The sequence below is a fragment of the Haliaeetus albicilla genome, chromosome 9 (assembly GCF_947461875.1).
Source record: "Haliaeetus albicilla chromosome 9, bHalAlb1.1, whole genome shotgun sequence".
In the NCBI taxonomy this organism is placed as follows: Eukaryota; Metazoa; Chordata; class Aves; order Accipitriformes; family Accipitridae; genus Haliaeetus; species Haliaeetus albicilla.
The window spans coordinates 6,897,431-6,913,598 of NC_091491.1; the positions used below are offsets into that span (position 1 = coordinate 6,897,431).

At 36.7% G+C, this 16,168-nt stretch overlaps 1 protein-coding gene across 12 annotated transcripts in view; it reads right to left on the reverse strand.

Annotated features, from left to right (window-relative positions):
* Positions 1–587: 587 nt before the first annotated feature.
* TPST1 (tyrosylprotein sulfotransferase 1) overlaps positions 588–16,168 on the reverse strand; it is a 44,919-nt gene continuing 29,338 nt past the window's right edge. For 8 of the 12 annotated variants that reach the window (XM_069791319.1, XM_069791318.1, XM_069791317.1 and 5 more), the window contains 4 exons: positions 5,451–5,501; positions 3,579–3,654; positions 2,504–2,551; positions 588–1,121 (listed from right to left, as the gene is read on the reverse strand). In XM_069791319.1, coding sequence (XP_069647420.1) covers positions 3,610–3,654; positions 5,451–5,501 — 96 coding nt within the window. In that variant the 3' untranslated portion in view covers positions 588–1,121; positions 2,504–2,551; positions 3,579–3,609. The remainder of the gene's footprint in view (positions 1,122–2,503; positions 2,552–3,578; positions 3,655–5,450; positions 5,502–16,168) is intronic. The other 4 variants (XM_069791323.1, XM_069791325.1, XM_069791324.1 and 1 more) reach the window with 4 other exon arrangements.

Sequence of the window (16,168 nt, forward strand, 5' to 3'; positions counted from 1 at the left end):
AGGAACAGGAAAACCAAAACTGTTTCAAATCTTAAGAGGCAGAAGTTGTGCAAACAAGCATTTTAGCAAGAACTCTGCTCTTAAAATGGGTGGAGAAGGCTGAGGCTGCCTTCAGTTTGCCAAGAACCACCGACGTAAGTAGAAAATGAGACACAAAAACCATCCCCAAACCCCCTTACTTGAATAATCATGGTCTACGTTGACTGACAGATGCTCAAAGCTTTAGGATACAAGTTTCACAGCAGGAGTTTTCAGAAGCAGTTTCACCCCAGCGGCACCTGTCTGAACACAATTGCTTTTGAGGACCAAATTCAACAGGCTAAAAATTACCTACTTTTTAAAGTTACCTACTTTTTCCTGCAGTAAACAAATCTCACATTACTCTTTTATAGCTCTCAGTCAGTAGGATACTCTACTTTTTCCTCATCGCCCAGCTATTAAAAGCAAACATAATGCATTCAATTGCAAATCTTAAGAGACCCAAGCCCAGGGCATTAGATCATGTCTTCTTAGTAATACGACAGTATCCTGAATTATTTAAATCTTAACTCTGAGGCAAACACATTCATTTAAATTAAAAAAAAAAATCACATTTAAAGCATTTATTTTGAAAAATAAAATACAAAAGATCATTGAATTATAATTGTACATGTAATTTATCAACTTTTTTTTAAATAAAAGATATTTAACAATTTCCACATGTGAATAAAACCAAACAACTGATCCACCAAAAATCTTTTAGGACAAGCACAGACCACTCTTTTGAAAGCTTCATACATTTGAAACCAAACTGCTACAGGAAAAGCAAAAAATCTTTGAAGATGGAGTTTTGTAATTAAGACAGAATAACAATTTCAGAGACAGGCATTACTTTGCATTTTTTTTAAACCTTAAAAAAAATAGTTGTGCGAATGTAATACGGTTCTACATTAACATCAGTGATTTTTTTTTTTAAACAGGTTTACATGCACTCACAACAGCAAAATTTTGAACAAAAACAGTATGAAAGAAATGGGGGAGAAAATTCTGAAAAAAGCAGGCCATGAGCAGTACACCTCACTGATCTCAGTGCGACAGTCCTTTATAAGATCATTTCCATTGAAAAGGCAGCAGTCTCTTTTCTGAAGAAAAAGAAAAAAAAAGTTTGAGCTTTCAATGTAATACTCTGTTTTTATCCTTGACAACATTTTGTAATTACAAATAATGCATAATTAAGAGTAACCACTGTTATCTCAGTAGGTGAAAAGTCACTGTCAAGACTAACCACAGCCACTAAAAACTTTCCTGTAAGAAATGTGGCTGCCTTTTCCATCATTTATCATCAGAGTCACTTCTTGAAGCATATTCAGATGTACAAAAAATATATCTGAATTTCCACTTAATTCAAAATACTTGTGAAAGTGGACTGCATTTACATGCTGAAAGTGTCTCTTTCATTACAATGTACCAGTGGTAGTCACTGCTGGGAAGTTAACAATTTGGTTTCTCAGAAACTGGACAGCAGCTTTAGATATGTATTTAAAACTACAAAGAGGTAAGTGGCAAAATGAAGTAGATGTTTTAGTCATTTTAACATTGACTACATGAAAAGATTATGGTTTCTCTACTGATTTCAGAATGAAGGCCTGCAATTAATCTTTGGAAAACTTTTATATCTGTTATTTCTAATTGGTATGATGCTTTTGGCTATATTTAGGGCCACATAATAAATACCTACGCTGGGTATATATGTGTGGCATGTTGCTTTTGCCTATATTTAAACTGGATACATTTTGCCACCTTTTGTTGTCAAGCTAGAACATTTGATAACACGGTTGACAAGTAGAAATCCTGGATTAATACAGTAAATCTTGCACCATTCATTTGTTAAGTGGTCTGGAATTTACTGAGTACCCTGCACAATCTTGCCATTGTTAATTCAACAACTAAAATGCAGTTTATTGAAAATACTGACTATGGGACATATTAAAAGCAAATTATACAAATCATCTTTAGCAGTTTCCTCATCTAGAAAGGGCAATTGATTTAAAAATGAAAGACAAAGACGATTACAAGTCATCTTTAAAATTTTACTATTTTGTTAAAACAGGGACCTGAATCTGTTGTGCAAGTATGCCCTAAGTACTGAGAGACACACACAGATACTAAAATGAACAAGAAACTCTGCTAAAGAATGCCTGGATGAGTAGCGGTATAGTTTTATGCACTCGTTTCAGTTTCAAGCTCTAAAATAGTGCTGACAATCCTATAGCATAGCAAATACTGCAAATTGTGATGAGCCATGTAGAACTGCATTGTGGTTCTTAAAGCACATGAGCTATGTATGCTTTTGTAGCTCTTGCCACTAGGACTTACCTCAATGTGATTTTTACAGATTCTGAATCAAGATCCATATCTTCGTATTTTTCTTACCCAGAATCTTACATGGAGTTACATAAGTTTAAAAAAATCACCTTAACTAAATCAAGAGCAGCAAATGAGCAGGACTGTATGCTCTTATTACCTTCTGTGCAAGAAATATCCATTGTATCTTCTATTCCATAGGTTCAGTCTGTGAAGTAAATAATTAAAATGAAATTAGCTATTTTACATTAGAGGAAAAAAATAATTATCAGCACCAATGCTTGTACTCAAAACCATCTAGCTGTTTAGTTAGATTATGTTAATTTTCTCTTTAGTATAATACTAAAGGAGAACACTATCAGCGTCAACTCCAGCATCAGTTTTTATAGTTTAAGCAACATTCTCTATTTCACACAGCTTATTTTTGCTTTTTAGATGATCTTTCTTTCCTTTGGATAAATCTGCTCAGTTTGGTAAATGCTGTAATCATACCAAGCTAACTGTATAAATCCACCTGCTGAAATTTAGCAGAGTCCCATTTTGAAACCTCCCTATCATACAGATTGAAAGAGGACATTTACTAGTAACAGTGGACCAAGTTCTTTTGATGTATCATAAGACAATTCGAAAATACAAACAGCATAATTTAACTAACAGATACTTTAGGCAGATCAAGGATCACTGATTTTGCTAACACGCTATCTATACGCAGTGTGCTAAATTTTAAAGATAGCTCATCTCCCTGCATTTTCCAGAAATCCTTATCAGCAATATTTAATCTCCTTCTGTTCTGACACACCCTATGCTTGCAGCCATATATGCTCTAACTTTATCTGTAAGGTTGTAGATAATCTTGAAATAATCACAATAATTGCATTTGAAAGCATTAGAAATAACTACAGCACACTTTCTCAACACAATTTGCTGACGATAACTTTCAAGCAGCACACATTTAAATAGTTGTCTTGCCGTTAAGCTGCATAGACATTTTGGCCAGCAGTTGGGAGTGAACAATGCTGTGAGCAACAGCACATTTAGCTGCGTGGTGCCAGGTTCTTAATCGTTTTCTATTAGCTGAGCACAACTTGCAAAGCATGAGCACTAACTGTTCAAAGGGTGAGAGCAGGCAAACATCCAGTAAAAGAGCAAAGCCCACATTAGAGATCACACAAAGATTTATCAGAAAGATTTGGTGTCCACAGCAAAAAGTTACATTCTGAAAACATGAAACAGACACTACAGCTATTCGACTTTACTGATCCATGTTCATTTTATCTTGCCACGAGACTTCCTTTCTACTGTCTTCTTTGGCTGGAACAAAAGAAACCAATTTTCCTTTTTAATCAATGAATTTTTGTTTGAATGAACGGAGTAAGTCAAAATGCTTTGTTTGCCTGTGGTAGATTCTCCTGTGTATTCTTCAATCTCTACATCTAACAAAAGTCATAATCCAAGAGTCCTTTCCTAATATTGGGGATCCAAAGTCAAGAAAGCTTGTGCCCATTAGTGTTTTTTTCTTTTAAAAGTAAAGACATTGCAAATTATTTTGCTTTTGATAGGCTATTTACACTTACATTCTAAATAAGCTTCTGTACTGTATGTACCATTAAGGATGGGAAATTGAATAGAAATATAAAAGTAATGCAAGCAGAGATACACAATTCCAGAGGCAGAGTGCCCCTAAAAATCCTTCCTCTCACACTTCTGCAATGCTATACTTCTGTATATGCAGGAGGAATTAGGGGAATAAAAAAAAAAAAAAAAGAAAGGAAAAGCCACCCCAAAACCAACCACCAAGTATTTTTCTACTTAGCTTTACTTGAACACATCCTGAGACAGTAACAGTGATGAGCTACTTCCTGTTTTTTTCTATCAAAGCACAGTGTAGAGAGCACTTTAGATGGCATTTAGACATTTGCCATCAATTATACAGCCTATAAAAATTGATATGAGCCTAGTTGAGCAGCTCTTACTGAAGAAAACAAACTCGATTGCTACATGTTCTACTTACTTCATATAAAATATTTCATTTAAGCAATAAAATAAAAATATTTTTGTTATTTCTCTGACAAAGATGAATCAAATTATTTGCTCCTTGCCTAGACTATCTGCTCTGATTTTTCATGGCTAGATTAGCAGACCTTAAATCTGCAAGGCTATAGAAGGGAGAATTAATTTCACTACACATTGAAGAGGAAAAAAACCCAAACAAACCACACAGAGAGAAGCCCTTTAAGCTACTGAAACTGAGCACTCCAACAGGCAGCTCCATGGAACAAGTCCATCTTGTCTTCTCTGTTGGCTTCAGGAGACACGGAATAGCTACCCAGCAGCAAGGGATGCCATCTTCCAAACTGAATTCCTATGTCCATGAACGGGCTAGTGGTTACAGCCCAAACTTTCCATCATGTCTACATGAGGAAAGGGCATGAGGTTGGAAGCATGCCTCCCACACATTCACATAGCTGGGGGGAAGGTATCACGAGATCCTGCAGTTTAAGAGAGCTCCATGATAAGGATTTTGCTTTTTCAGCTGCTATTGCAACGGTTAGGTCCCTTAGGTAGCTGATGACAATTAACAGCATTTGAAGGGTACCAGATGATGAATTCTCAGTAAAATCTTAAGTTCAGTAGCTCACTTAATTATTAAATCAACACACCATCACTATCCATGGCTGAACTGTTTTTGTTTTGTCTGATACAGTAGTATTTCTTTTTAAAAATCTCTCATTACTTATCTCTGCTCTCTGTACTATACTTGCTTTACACCTTTCCATGCAAGGCAACAAAAGATAAAGCTTCTCTACAAATAACAAACTTTGCAGTTTGATCTACACAAAAGAGTGTCAAACTTTCCTTGAGTTTCATAGCAATATTCAGTCAGCTCAGGTTTACAAGCACCATATTAACACTGGCATTACACATGCTTGAGTGCAAGAGCACTGGAGGTTCAATCTCATGAACAAGCTATTCTCTTGTAATTTCAAGTGACCTGTTTTCTTACAATCAAACAGAAAATCAAACTTATGAAGAAGTGATTTATAAAGACAGGTTGCATACTAACTTGCCGTTACACCCACAAAAAGGAAACTAATCCAATACCTTACCTGTGGCACTTCTTTAAGGAAGTCAGGAAGCTGAAATTCACCTTTGTAGACCTGGAAAAACAAAAATAATATACTACTCAAAGCTAGCATTCACTACTGTTTGAAATGCTAAGGCAGGGGGGGGAGTCTTTTGGGTTATTAGCATCCAGTAACGCTAAAACAGATCTACCTAAACTGAGCACAATCTATTTGTAATAGCAAGTTTCATTCACAAGGCTTGGTCATCTGAAGTAGTTCTACAGCTGTAGGCCCAGTCCCAGGCTTCCTCTGCACTCAACACTCTGACCTTGTTTGCACTAAAATGGTCAGACTATGTAACTCATATTACATTTCAGGCTTGCTCAGATTAATTAATTAAGTCCTGTACAATCCATTCACTATACTTTTAGAAAAAGATTTTTAACAGGATGATTAAATATGCCAGGAGTGGGTTGCTACAATATGTATTTTTGAAGTTTATATATAACAAATCTGTTGCTTCACATTTTAGCACCTTCAATAAATTAAGTTCCCTTTAGGCTTAATTATAATTCACAATTAAAAGATCTTCCATTTAAAGTTTTTCAAAAGAGCTACCTGTCATGATCTCAGGGACTGTGTCAGAACAGATATACCAGCCAGGCAACAAACAACATTCAGTTCTCAAAACATTTATATTTTACAGTTAAGAAACTCAACAAATGTCACATAACACAACATTTTCTGATGTACATAATGAATACCGTGACAAAATATATATCATTCACACACGTGTCACACTGAACAATTGATCCCATCTTGCTATGCTGTCAAAGGTAAGTTCTGTTAGTTTTGATATAGTTCGAGACAATGCGACTACAATCAAGGTCTGAAAATGCTAACAACTTAGGTTTCAATACTGTTAAAATGGTCAACACTCAAGGAGTGTCAGCGTCTCCTCTATTTTACACATTATCTATCCCTTTATTCTACATACCTAGCTGGTGTAATTTTCAGGTAACAGAAAAGTTTACACATTTGCTTTAATCCTCAAAGATACACAGATACCATTATAATAGATACAGATATATTACTAGCAATTTTCCCCAAGTACTCTGTGTTAGACCCTGAGTCATTTAGCAAACATAATGTGTGAGATCAGACACCTAACTCCTTCTCCCACAGGCTGTAACCACACATCTAAAATCCCCAGCTCCTGGAGGGAGAACACAGGGTTGGAGAAGGCTTAAGTTTTCCTTTATTATTTTCATACCATTTATTCATTAATTTGCTTTTCATCTACAGAAATGTAAAACAAAAATAAAAATAAAAATAATCAGTGGGATAATCCTTTCCTATTTGGACTAGATCATCATTGTAGGTCCCTTCCAACTGGAATAGTCTATTCTATACTAACAGACACATAGATTTAATAGCTTCGTATATGAGTACAGAAGAGCTCCACTTATTAGTAGGGCTGTCACAAAGTTACAGTCAGCAACTCTTATGATTATGAATTTCTAGAACAACTGTAGCCTCATTACCAGCCTGACTTCGTGAGTTTGTCTTTTCCACAATTTCCAGTCTTTCAGAGCATAATATTAATTCTGAAAGAACGCTGTTTGGAGAAAAAGCGAGCAATAAATATCCTCAAACATACCAACAGCCCCACCAAACAAGTGTTTGCACTGTCTGACCAATTAGGAAATAAATTGGCAACGTATTGTCTTCTTTCTAGAGGATACTTCTTAAAAGCTGTTTGCTTCTGAGATTAAACTGAAATACGTTCCAAAGGGCGGGGGGGGGAAGTATTCCGGGGTTTGGTTTGTTTTTTGCAAAAAGAATTCTACTTGAAGAGTTTTACCATCCTTTCTACTGAACCAAAAAGACCGAACGCCATAACGTCATCATGAGTTCTTTGCAGTCTTGTGTAGCTGTAATCACACAAAAATCAAAAGCTGCAAACCTACTTAGAAGTCCATAAAGCCATAAAATGGAAAATGGGCTACTCTAAAGCCTCGCTCAGAGATGCACTCCCTGGTTTGCAAATTGTGTCAAAGGAAGAAGATTCAGGAAGTCAAGGGCCGCTTATTAACAACATCCTTTTTCTCCGCTTCCCTATGAATAGATGATGAGCATATAAAGATGTACTCATTTTGTCAATATATTGCAGTGGCCTAGGACTGCAGCTGAGTCAGCTCAAAATTTCCTGCGTGTAAGACGCCTCACCCCACAACAGGCCTGCAGCATTAAACCATATGACTCATGTGGAGTGGACTTCAGAGCTGGCAGTTCTTATCACTCTATTGCTAGGCTAAACATATCCAAACAACAAAGCTTCACTAACCCCCAACATGAGAGTAGGAATTACTACACACATACATCACAGAATTCTGTTCCTTCCGATATTCCATGTTTTAGATAAAATAGAAAGGCTGAATCAAAATCACAGGCAGAGCTCTCAATTTATATTCAGCCAGGAGGTACTGTCATTCCCATGGAAACCTTAATGAAAGCCACGCTGGTCAAAAATTCAGTGTGTGGCTTACTGGAGCCTAGATATACTATAAATATTTATAAATGAAGGAGGAGTATTTCATATTTTCAGCTTTTAACCAAGCCATTAAAATGCAGGCTGTGTTCTAGAGAGCAGAAAGGGAAGTTACCTATCAACAATATCATCACATCAAAAAACACTACAGAACAACTTAGACAAGGTTCACAAGAAAAAACAGTATCTTTTATTAGACTAGTGCTGATATTGGAAGAAACAGACAGGCTTCTTCAACTTTTCTGACAAACCACTACAGTCATTATCTGGGAATTCTTAAAAACAGTTAATACTGATGATGATCGCACGTTGTGACTGATTCAGAACCAGAGCGACCAAAACCACGTTTGTCTCTCTGGAAGTCGTCTTCTTTCCTTCTCCAGCAGTTATGACTTGGTCTAATTTTTATATTATATATCTGTATATGTATGTCTGCTCTAAAAACTTTACCATTGTAATGTCCTTTGTAGGAACAGCATTTACTCCTAGTAAGCATCTAATAGTGGATAGTCAAGGGTATTCATCCATCAGCAATATTAATAAAAAACAATTACACTAATGTCATAGCCTGGAAAAATAAAAAATGCTTCAGGGGCATTTGATATTATATGCATACAAAATATCACAATTTACACACCACAATTTACAAAGGCAAATCGAACCAATGATAGGCCCAAGATTAGGTTTAACACACAAGTGTGCCTAATTTTGGTTCAGAACTGATGTTATCTAGAATGCTGGTTTTGTCAAGATTGAGACTGCATAGAAACTGGTTTAAAGTAGTTCCAAAACCAGTAAGTGGTCCCTTTTGAATCAAAACCCAGGGATTAACTGCAATCCAGAAATTCTAAAAACAATGACTCCATCTGCAGCCAAAAAAATTAAGAGGTTTCAGATTCAAAATTCTTTTCTGACCAATTTCTAAGTCTAAAACACATTATTCAGAGAGTGGCAGCAGAAAGGCAGACGCTGGACATTTGAATGATTTCCAGTCTAAGCAAGAATTCAGTAAAATTGAGCAGAAATGGTATTTACCATTTCTAAGGGAATTATTTTGCAAGTCCAAATGGATTTCCAAGGGGAGGGGGAATCTGAAGTCTGTGTCAGTTGGTTGTTCAGTGTTGGCACTATTCAAGCTGTTCTATTAAAAAAAAAAAACGAAACACATTCTTATAGCCAAACTGAATGCATATTATTTGCAAAAAGAGCTCAGAAAACAAGTTTCACATCCAGTTGTCTGAGAAAACCCTTGTAAATAAAAAACCCTTATAAAAACACAAGGAAAACTTAACAGAAGTGTAACTCAAGTGTAACCTATAATTCATCTTTATAGAAGATTAAAGCACTCCTGTTCACCCACTTTCAAGCCTGGTTTTTGAGTCACATTGTATTTGGTCAGTTCCAGTACACAGAGATAATTTTTTGTCTAAAAGTTAGCCTGCAAGTATACTTGGGATTGGTAGATTTTTCAAAACATCAAAGTTGCAGAGTACAAGGCTATCGATGTTTAATTGTCAAATAAAATAAAAAAGGAACATTGGCGAACCCAGAACAGAGCCCCTTTCTAGAAACAATCCTTTTCTGCACAGTACATGGAGGTACCGTCATCTTGCTCTTTCAGACTTCCCTTAACTTTTAAGGCAGCTTACAAGGCTTATGCAATTCTTCACCTCTTCGTTGAAACTGCCAAGAAAGGGGACATCTGAGATGTAAATATTTACCTAGTAGGAACAACACAGAGAGCAAGGCTTTAGACAGACCTATGAATGTCTGCCAAAACACAGCTTGCAACCATACCCAATGTTGTATTTTGTTTGTGAATAACTCTGTATGCCTTACTAATCATGTATATGCATAGATGGTTTTTAAAAGGGAAAAAAAAAGAGGTATCGGCACCTCTGGAGAAAAAAAAAATGCAGTTAGGAATCCACATGCTGGAAGAAACACCCACTAAAGAGGGCATTAAAGGACACTGAGAAAGTCCGTGCTGTTGGTGGTCACAAGACAGATGAAATAAAAACCCCAATTTTTGTTTTAAATATCAGAGAAAATGCCCACAAAGCCAAATGCCTTTTTGCTTAACCAGTATAAGTAGAAATTCACAGCCTTGAACAGCCTGTCATTACAGCATAGCTCCACAATTACACATCTTTGACAGCACACATAATTATTCTCATGCATTAGTCTAAATATACTTTGCATCCTTTATCATAGATTGTTTCTGTCTTTAAAACCTCAAATACAAAGTCTTGAGATCATGATTGTCATGGATGTCTCGACTCTTAGCAGCAGCAGACATTTCCTCACAATTTAAAACAGGCATGAAACAGGAGTTAATAGAACTCTGTTTTTTCCTCTAGATGTTACTGCAGAAAATACCATCAACAGAACATAAAACAGAGATAGATAACAGCTTTCAGATGTGATTAGAAGAAACCACACATATTTAAACAGTCATGATGAAAACCATAGTTTTTTCTATAGAGTTCTGTATACTTCCGTGTCTCGATCTCTCCAGGGCAAGGAACGTAACTTTATGAAGAAGTTAAAAGAAATGACTGGAATATGTATTCCAAGCATACAAATTCATTTAGTGGGAAGTATGTGCCAAAGAAAATCTGATGTAATATGTTACAGATGTGAGAGGAAGCCACTTAGCCAATCATAACATAACAATAAGCCAGTTTCTGCTGGGCATAAGTCGGAGTCTTGCAGTTATGAGCTGTTCTCCACTTTCGGTATATTCTGTTAAACTGCTGACATACACTTTTACACAAACTCACAGTATTAGTAAGGACATACCAGACAGTCTTCTAACGTAGAGTGATTCTACTTTTGTAAATCATCACTGGGCTACCAGTTCAGACAGCTTAATTATTTGCATTTTCTGCATCATTTGCAGATGAAAACTCCTTTTAGTTACATGATGTTATTTTCCTTTATGTTCAGGATGTAGAATTTGTTAAAACTCTAGGAGGGGGGAAAGTAGTCAGTTCTGTATCTAAAAGGAAGGGACTCTTGCGATCATTATAACAACATGAACAGACCAGCCACAGACTTAGAAGAAAAACACAAAATAGCACAATTCTGCAGTCACTGAATAACTAAAGGTTGCCTCTTGAGGAGGTCACATGCAGATATCTGCTCAACAGTGCAACACTATTCAGACCTGTTCTCTCTGCTCTGCATTCCCTTAACTGAGACAAGATAAAGTATCATAAAAGATAATATTGTCAAGCCTAACGTAAAACAGATAAACAAAAAGTTAATGGCTCTGTTATTGAAAACATCAGAAAAATCTGTTATAGTCATGTTAGATCTGCACTCCACCAGAGCACAGTCAGAGATGTCTTACTACATAACACCACATAGCACTTGGAGACCAACATTAAGAAGAGATGAAGTTAGCTTCATGCTCTGTTACTTCTTAAAACATAACCAGAACTAAGATGACAAAGTACAAACGCTGGTTGCATCTTACTATTTTTGTGCTGTGCTACAGGAGCACGGAAAACCAGCCTAACCATTTTCGTGTCCTAGGCAGGTAACATTAAAGTGAAAAATCCAAATTTAGCAGAGAGCATTGTTTTCCTTGCATTACCTACAAGCACATAGAATTCTAATTCAAGCACTACTTTAGCTTGTGAGAATCATTTTGTTTCCAGACTGAATAAAAAAAAATTATTTAACCTATACATATGTGAGTCACCAGCAGGGGGACAGAAAAGGAGAAAAGAGGAAAAAATAAAACAAGAATAAGATTTATCTGCTTAGAAAGCTTAAGGGAAGCTAATATTATGCACCACACTAGCCATTCCTTTCTATTTTTTCCAGTACTAGCCCTTGGTTTAGGCACCCTTACACTGTTAGTTCTTCCCTTTGGGACTAACAGCAGCAGCTTTGAAATTGCTGAACAGTATTTTCACTGGTAAGTCTAATTTCTAGTCTTTTCCAAGTGATAGATTTTGCTCAGTGCAGCGTAGTATAAATGCAGTTCTACAAGCAGCTTTTAAGCACATTTTAGAACAAAGACATCATGCAGTTTAAAGTTTGAAATCTTTTTAAACTATTGTCTAAAACTGGGCAACACACAGACTTCTAGTCATAAAACATTGACCCGTCTGCATTCAAGAGGCTTTGTAGCTATGGGTATGTTTTGCATCCTGACCAATTTTCATATTTTTATTCGTTATCTTTATGATTTTATTATTTTGTATATTCAGTATAAAACCGCTTTTAATGGTACAAAACAAGAACTCTCGGTAACAACAAGAACTAATTTGTTTGTTTTTTAACATATCTGATAGCAATGAACTAGATGACACAGTGTTGTTCCATCTTTAGGTGGAGCCAGAATCTCCCCTGCCAGTAATTTCACTGGTATTGGACTTCCACCCTGTTGTTGCAACTTCCACAATCAATTTAAGCCAGCATTACATAATCCCCACAAAACTGAAAAACTCCCCCCCTCAAAACCACACCTTCAAAATCAGTCCTTCCCCCCTACTATTGCTGTTTGCCAGACAGGGGCAGCTTCCTTCATCTTGTTGCCTCAAGCCTTCAAAAGACTGATTAACAAATAAGAAGGCGGTGACAGCTTAAAGCAAACAAACCTAAAATGTGGGAAGTGTGGTATGTTTGCTATTCAAGGACTGTTTATGTATACTCAAGGTAAAGCTTATCTAGTTTAAGACTCTGCTTACAATAGAGGATGCTTTGGGTAACAGTCAAGGCACCGGATAACGGACATTTCAGAGTCACAGACTTAGTAATTAAGGACATACATCCTCCTTCGCATTGAGAAATGAGGGGTTGGCAAGAGAAACAAAGACCCTGGTGTCCTCAGATGACACATGCCCATAGGAGGACAAAAGGAGGAGGGGTATTCTTCCCCAAAGGACCACCAAAGACCACGAGAGACCACTGCACAAGCGTAGAAGACTCTGGGATGACTGCTCAAGAGAACAACACGTCATGCTTGCTCAACTTAATGAATATGCAATAGTTAGGCAGAACACATGCATTAGATAGGCGTGATGTTTTAACTGTAGTGTATAAGTATGGACTCAAAACCTCAGTAGGTGTGGTCCATTTGTGGAAACCTTCCACCTTGCACCCTGCGCAGAACAAAGCAGTGTCTTCTCTCTAAACATACTTTGTGTGTTTTGGGAGTTACTTTCTGATCAGGTAATAATCTGCAGTGCTAGCTCACACCATTTTAAATGGACTAAGAAACCACAAGTAGCAAGCGTAGCAAGTGTCAGGTAATTCAACATTATTTCAAATTAGTCATTCTAAGGGGTTACTATACCAACATAGTACAGTTCAGCTTTAGAAGTCTAAACTTCCATCTGTTTTCAATAACTAAAATTCAAGTTCTGTGTTCAGTTTAAAGTTCTCAGACACTACAAATATAATAGAACAGCTTCCAAACACAAAGTGAAGCAATAAACGGTTATGTGCAAGATTTATATACATTCTTATTATGTACTGAAGAGTAACTTTGGAAAGATTTTATTTGGACAGCTTCATCTCCAACAATATACCCAGTACAAAACTCTGTGAAAGACTATCCCAGATGATGAAATTTTAAAGAGAGCAAGAACAAAAGTAGTGCTACAGTAATTTACAAAGTCACCAGCTAAGAGTATGCAGTAACACACTTAACTTGCCAAGTGCCAGTTCCTAAAGGCTGGAAAAATCTAGATCAAGAAATTTATTTATTTTAGTAAATGCCCTCTTCTCTAAGCTGCAGCAGCAAGATATAAATTAGCATAGGTTCACGGCAGAGAAGGGGAAACCCGCAGGGCAGCATACACTATCCCTGATGGGAAAAAATAACACACCACAGTTCCTTCTCTCTCTCTCCTCCCCTGCACCCTACTTTCCCCAAACACCTTAAAGTGTTCTGAAATATCGGGCCCCCATCCCCAAATAAAAACAAAATAAAGCTGTGGGGAAAACAAATCAAAGCATTTTTCAGAAGTGAGTCAGCTCCCACTGATCACCAACCAGAATATTAGTTATTTCAAAACTTACTTGGTTTAAGGCCAAGCTCAGTGGCCAGCATTTTGACAATTTACTGTGGAAGATGCACAATGGCTAGGAAGACTGGCACTTCTAGAGAGGGTGATGAGCCTGCTGCCCTGAGAATTAGGTAACCTAAGCAGCAAACTGGTCTAGGAGTTGGGAAACCTTAAATCTTGAAACCCTAGGAAGTCAGAACATCAACGTTTCCATAGTCACAGAGAAAGACAGAGGACCCAATGGTCTGAGCAGGGATTTGCTGGGAACCAGCTGGGAGGAAACAAAGCAAAGTGACTGGGGAGGAATTCAACTCACTCAAATGCAAACTCAAACACTGATTTGAGCCATCGTTTTAAATAGCTCCTTGGGGTACACGACATTTTGAAAGCCTCACGTTTCTCCATTTTCAAAAGGAATATTGTAAGTTCTGAAGATTAGCCATTTTTATTCCTTTTGCTTTTCTGGATTTTAGCCTTAATTCAGGACATCTCCCTCATTTTATCTATACAAACCATACATTCCAAAGTAATTTTGCTAAAGAACAAATAACTAGGAAAAGATATACTGAGTACTACAATAAATAACAAAATTAAAATGCCATCTTGGGCTGCAAGTAAAACTATTAAATTAGAATAGCAGTCAAAATATTAACAAGTGTTCCATATGCTTCCAATATTTGGATCAGCTATTATACAGTAACCTCCAGTTTTTCACAGCTGTTTTTAACACTAGTAAACAAACTAATTATGCTTCAAAGGAAAGTTGTGAAAAAGCCTCAATACACTTGCGCCTTTTAAATTAGGCTTTAGTTTTTTTTAAAGGTATGCTTGTGACTTTATTACCTGAATTTGTCTTGCATTTTCAACTGAAATAGATTTCAAGAAGCCACTCAACAGTAAGCAACTGAAATCCATACAATTTTTACAACTCAGCTTGAGCTTGCCATGCACAGGTAGAAGCCTCAGAACAGTCACCATACTGTAAAAACTTATTTAAATTGTATCAGTAAGAGATAACCAACCTTAAATTATTGCACTACAATACAAATTTGGATCTGAGTCACTGTTTTATACTATGTATGGGTAGGCGCATGAGGATTTTGTTTTCAAGGGTCCGTGAAGTAGTATTGAACACTTTTTTTTTTTTTTAAAGGGGTTGAATGGAGTGCAGAAAAGTTAGTTTGTGAGCCTTTTAAAACAGTAATTACCAGGAAACCTATAAAATGCTAACCACTACCCCTACCAGAAAAGGTGGGTTACCTTCTCAATACTGAGCTAACAACTATTAAAATAGTCAACCTGCCATCCTTTAATATGTTGATCAACTGTTTAATGAAAGTTTCCCAGGGAGGACTTCTGAAAAGAAATAATGCAAAAATGTTTAGAGACTTCACAAAAAGCGATTTTTTTTCATTAGTATCTAGCCCATCAGCATACCAAACAGTTTTTTTTTTAATACCAGAAGGCTAGTGGAAGACAGTCTTTTTAAATTGTTCAATTCAATTTTTCCAATGATTGCTGCAGCAGCAAAAGTCACCTTCTTTTAATAAAGTATACATTCTCAAAAGAATAGAAGTAAAGAGTTAATTATTCTTATTTCAAACAATGGTGATGAGCTTTTCAATGGATACCTCCAGGGATAAACAGCTGTATAGCCTAACTACCCAAATTCCAACAACATTAAATTCAGACTAGAATCCTTAAGTTTACGTTAATCAGCACCAGACCTTCCTCCATCTTTTGTCTGTTCTACAAAGGACAGCAAAGAATTGGAAAATCTGACATTTTGATCATCTTGGGCCATTTTTCATGGGTCACTTCAAATTCTACCAAGTATTTAGGGTGCAATATTGCGGCAGAGCTTCTGCCAACCCTCATGTACAAAAAGCTGAGCTCATCAATCAAGTCTGATGCCCAGGCAAGAATGCTAGCTTTTTCCACTACTAACCAGTTCCCCAAGTATCTGGACAATTCTAAAGAGGTCCAGCTACACATACCACAGAACACAGCTCAAGCCTGGGGTTGGAGTAAAGGCAGATGAACCAAACTGAAGACAAACAGCAGGAGCCAGACTTTCAGTGCTCAAGGTCCCACAGAATCCTTCCTTCTTCCCCCCACGGCAAAACCCCCATATTGCTAAGTATCAAAAGGTGTTAGAAACAGACTTAAAAAAACCAAAACAT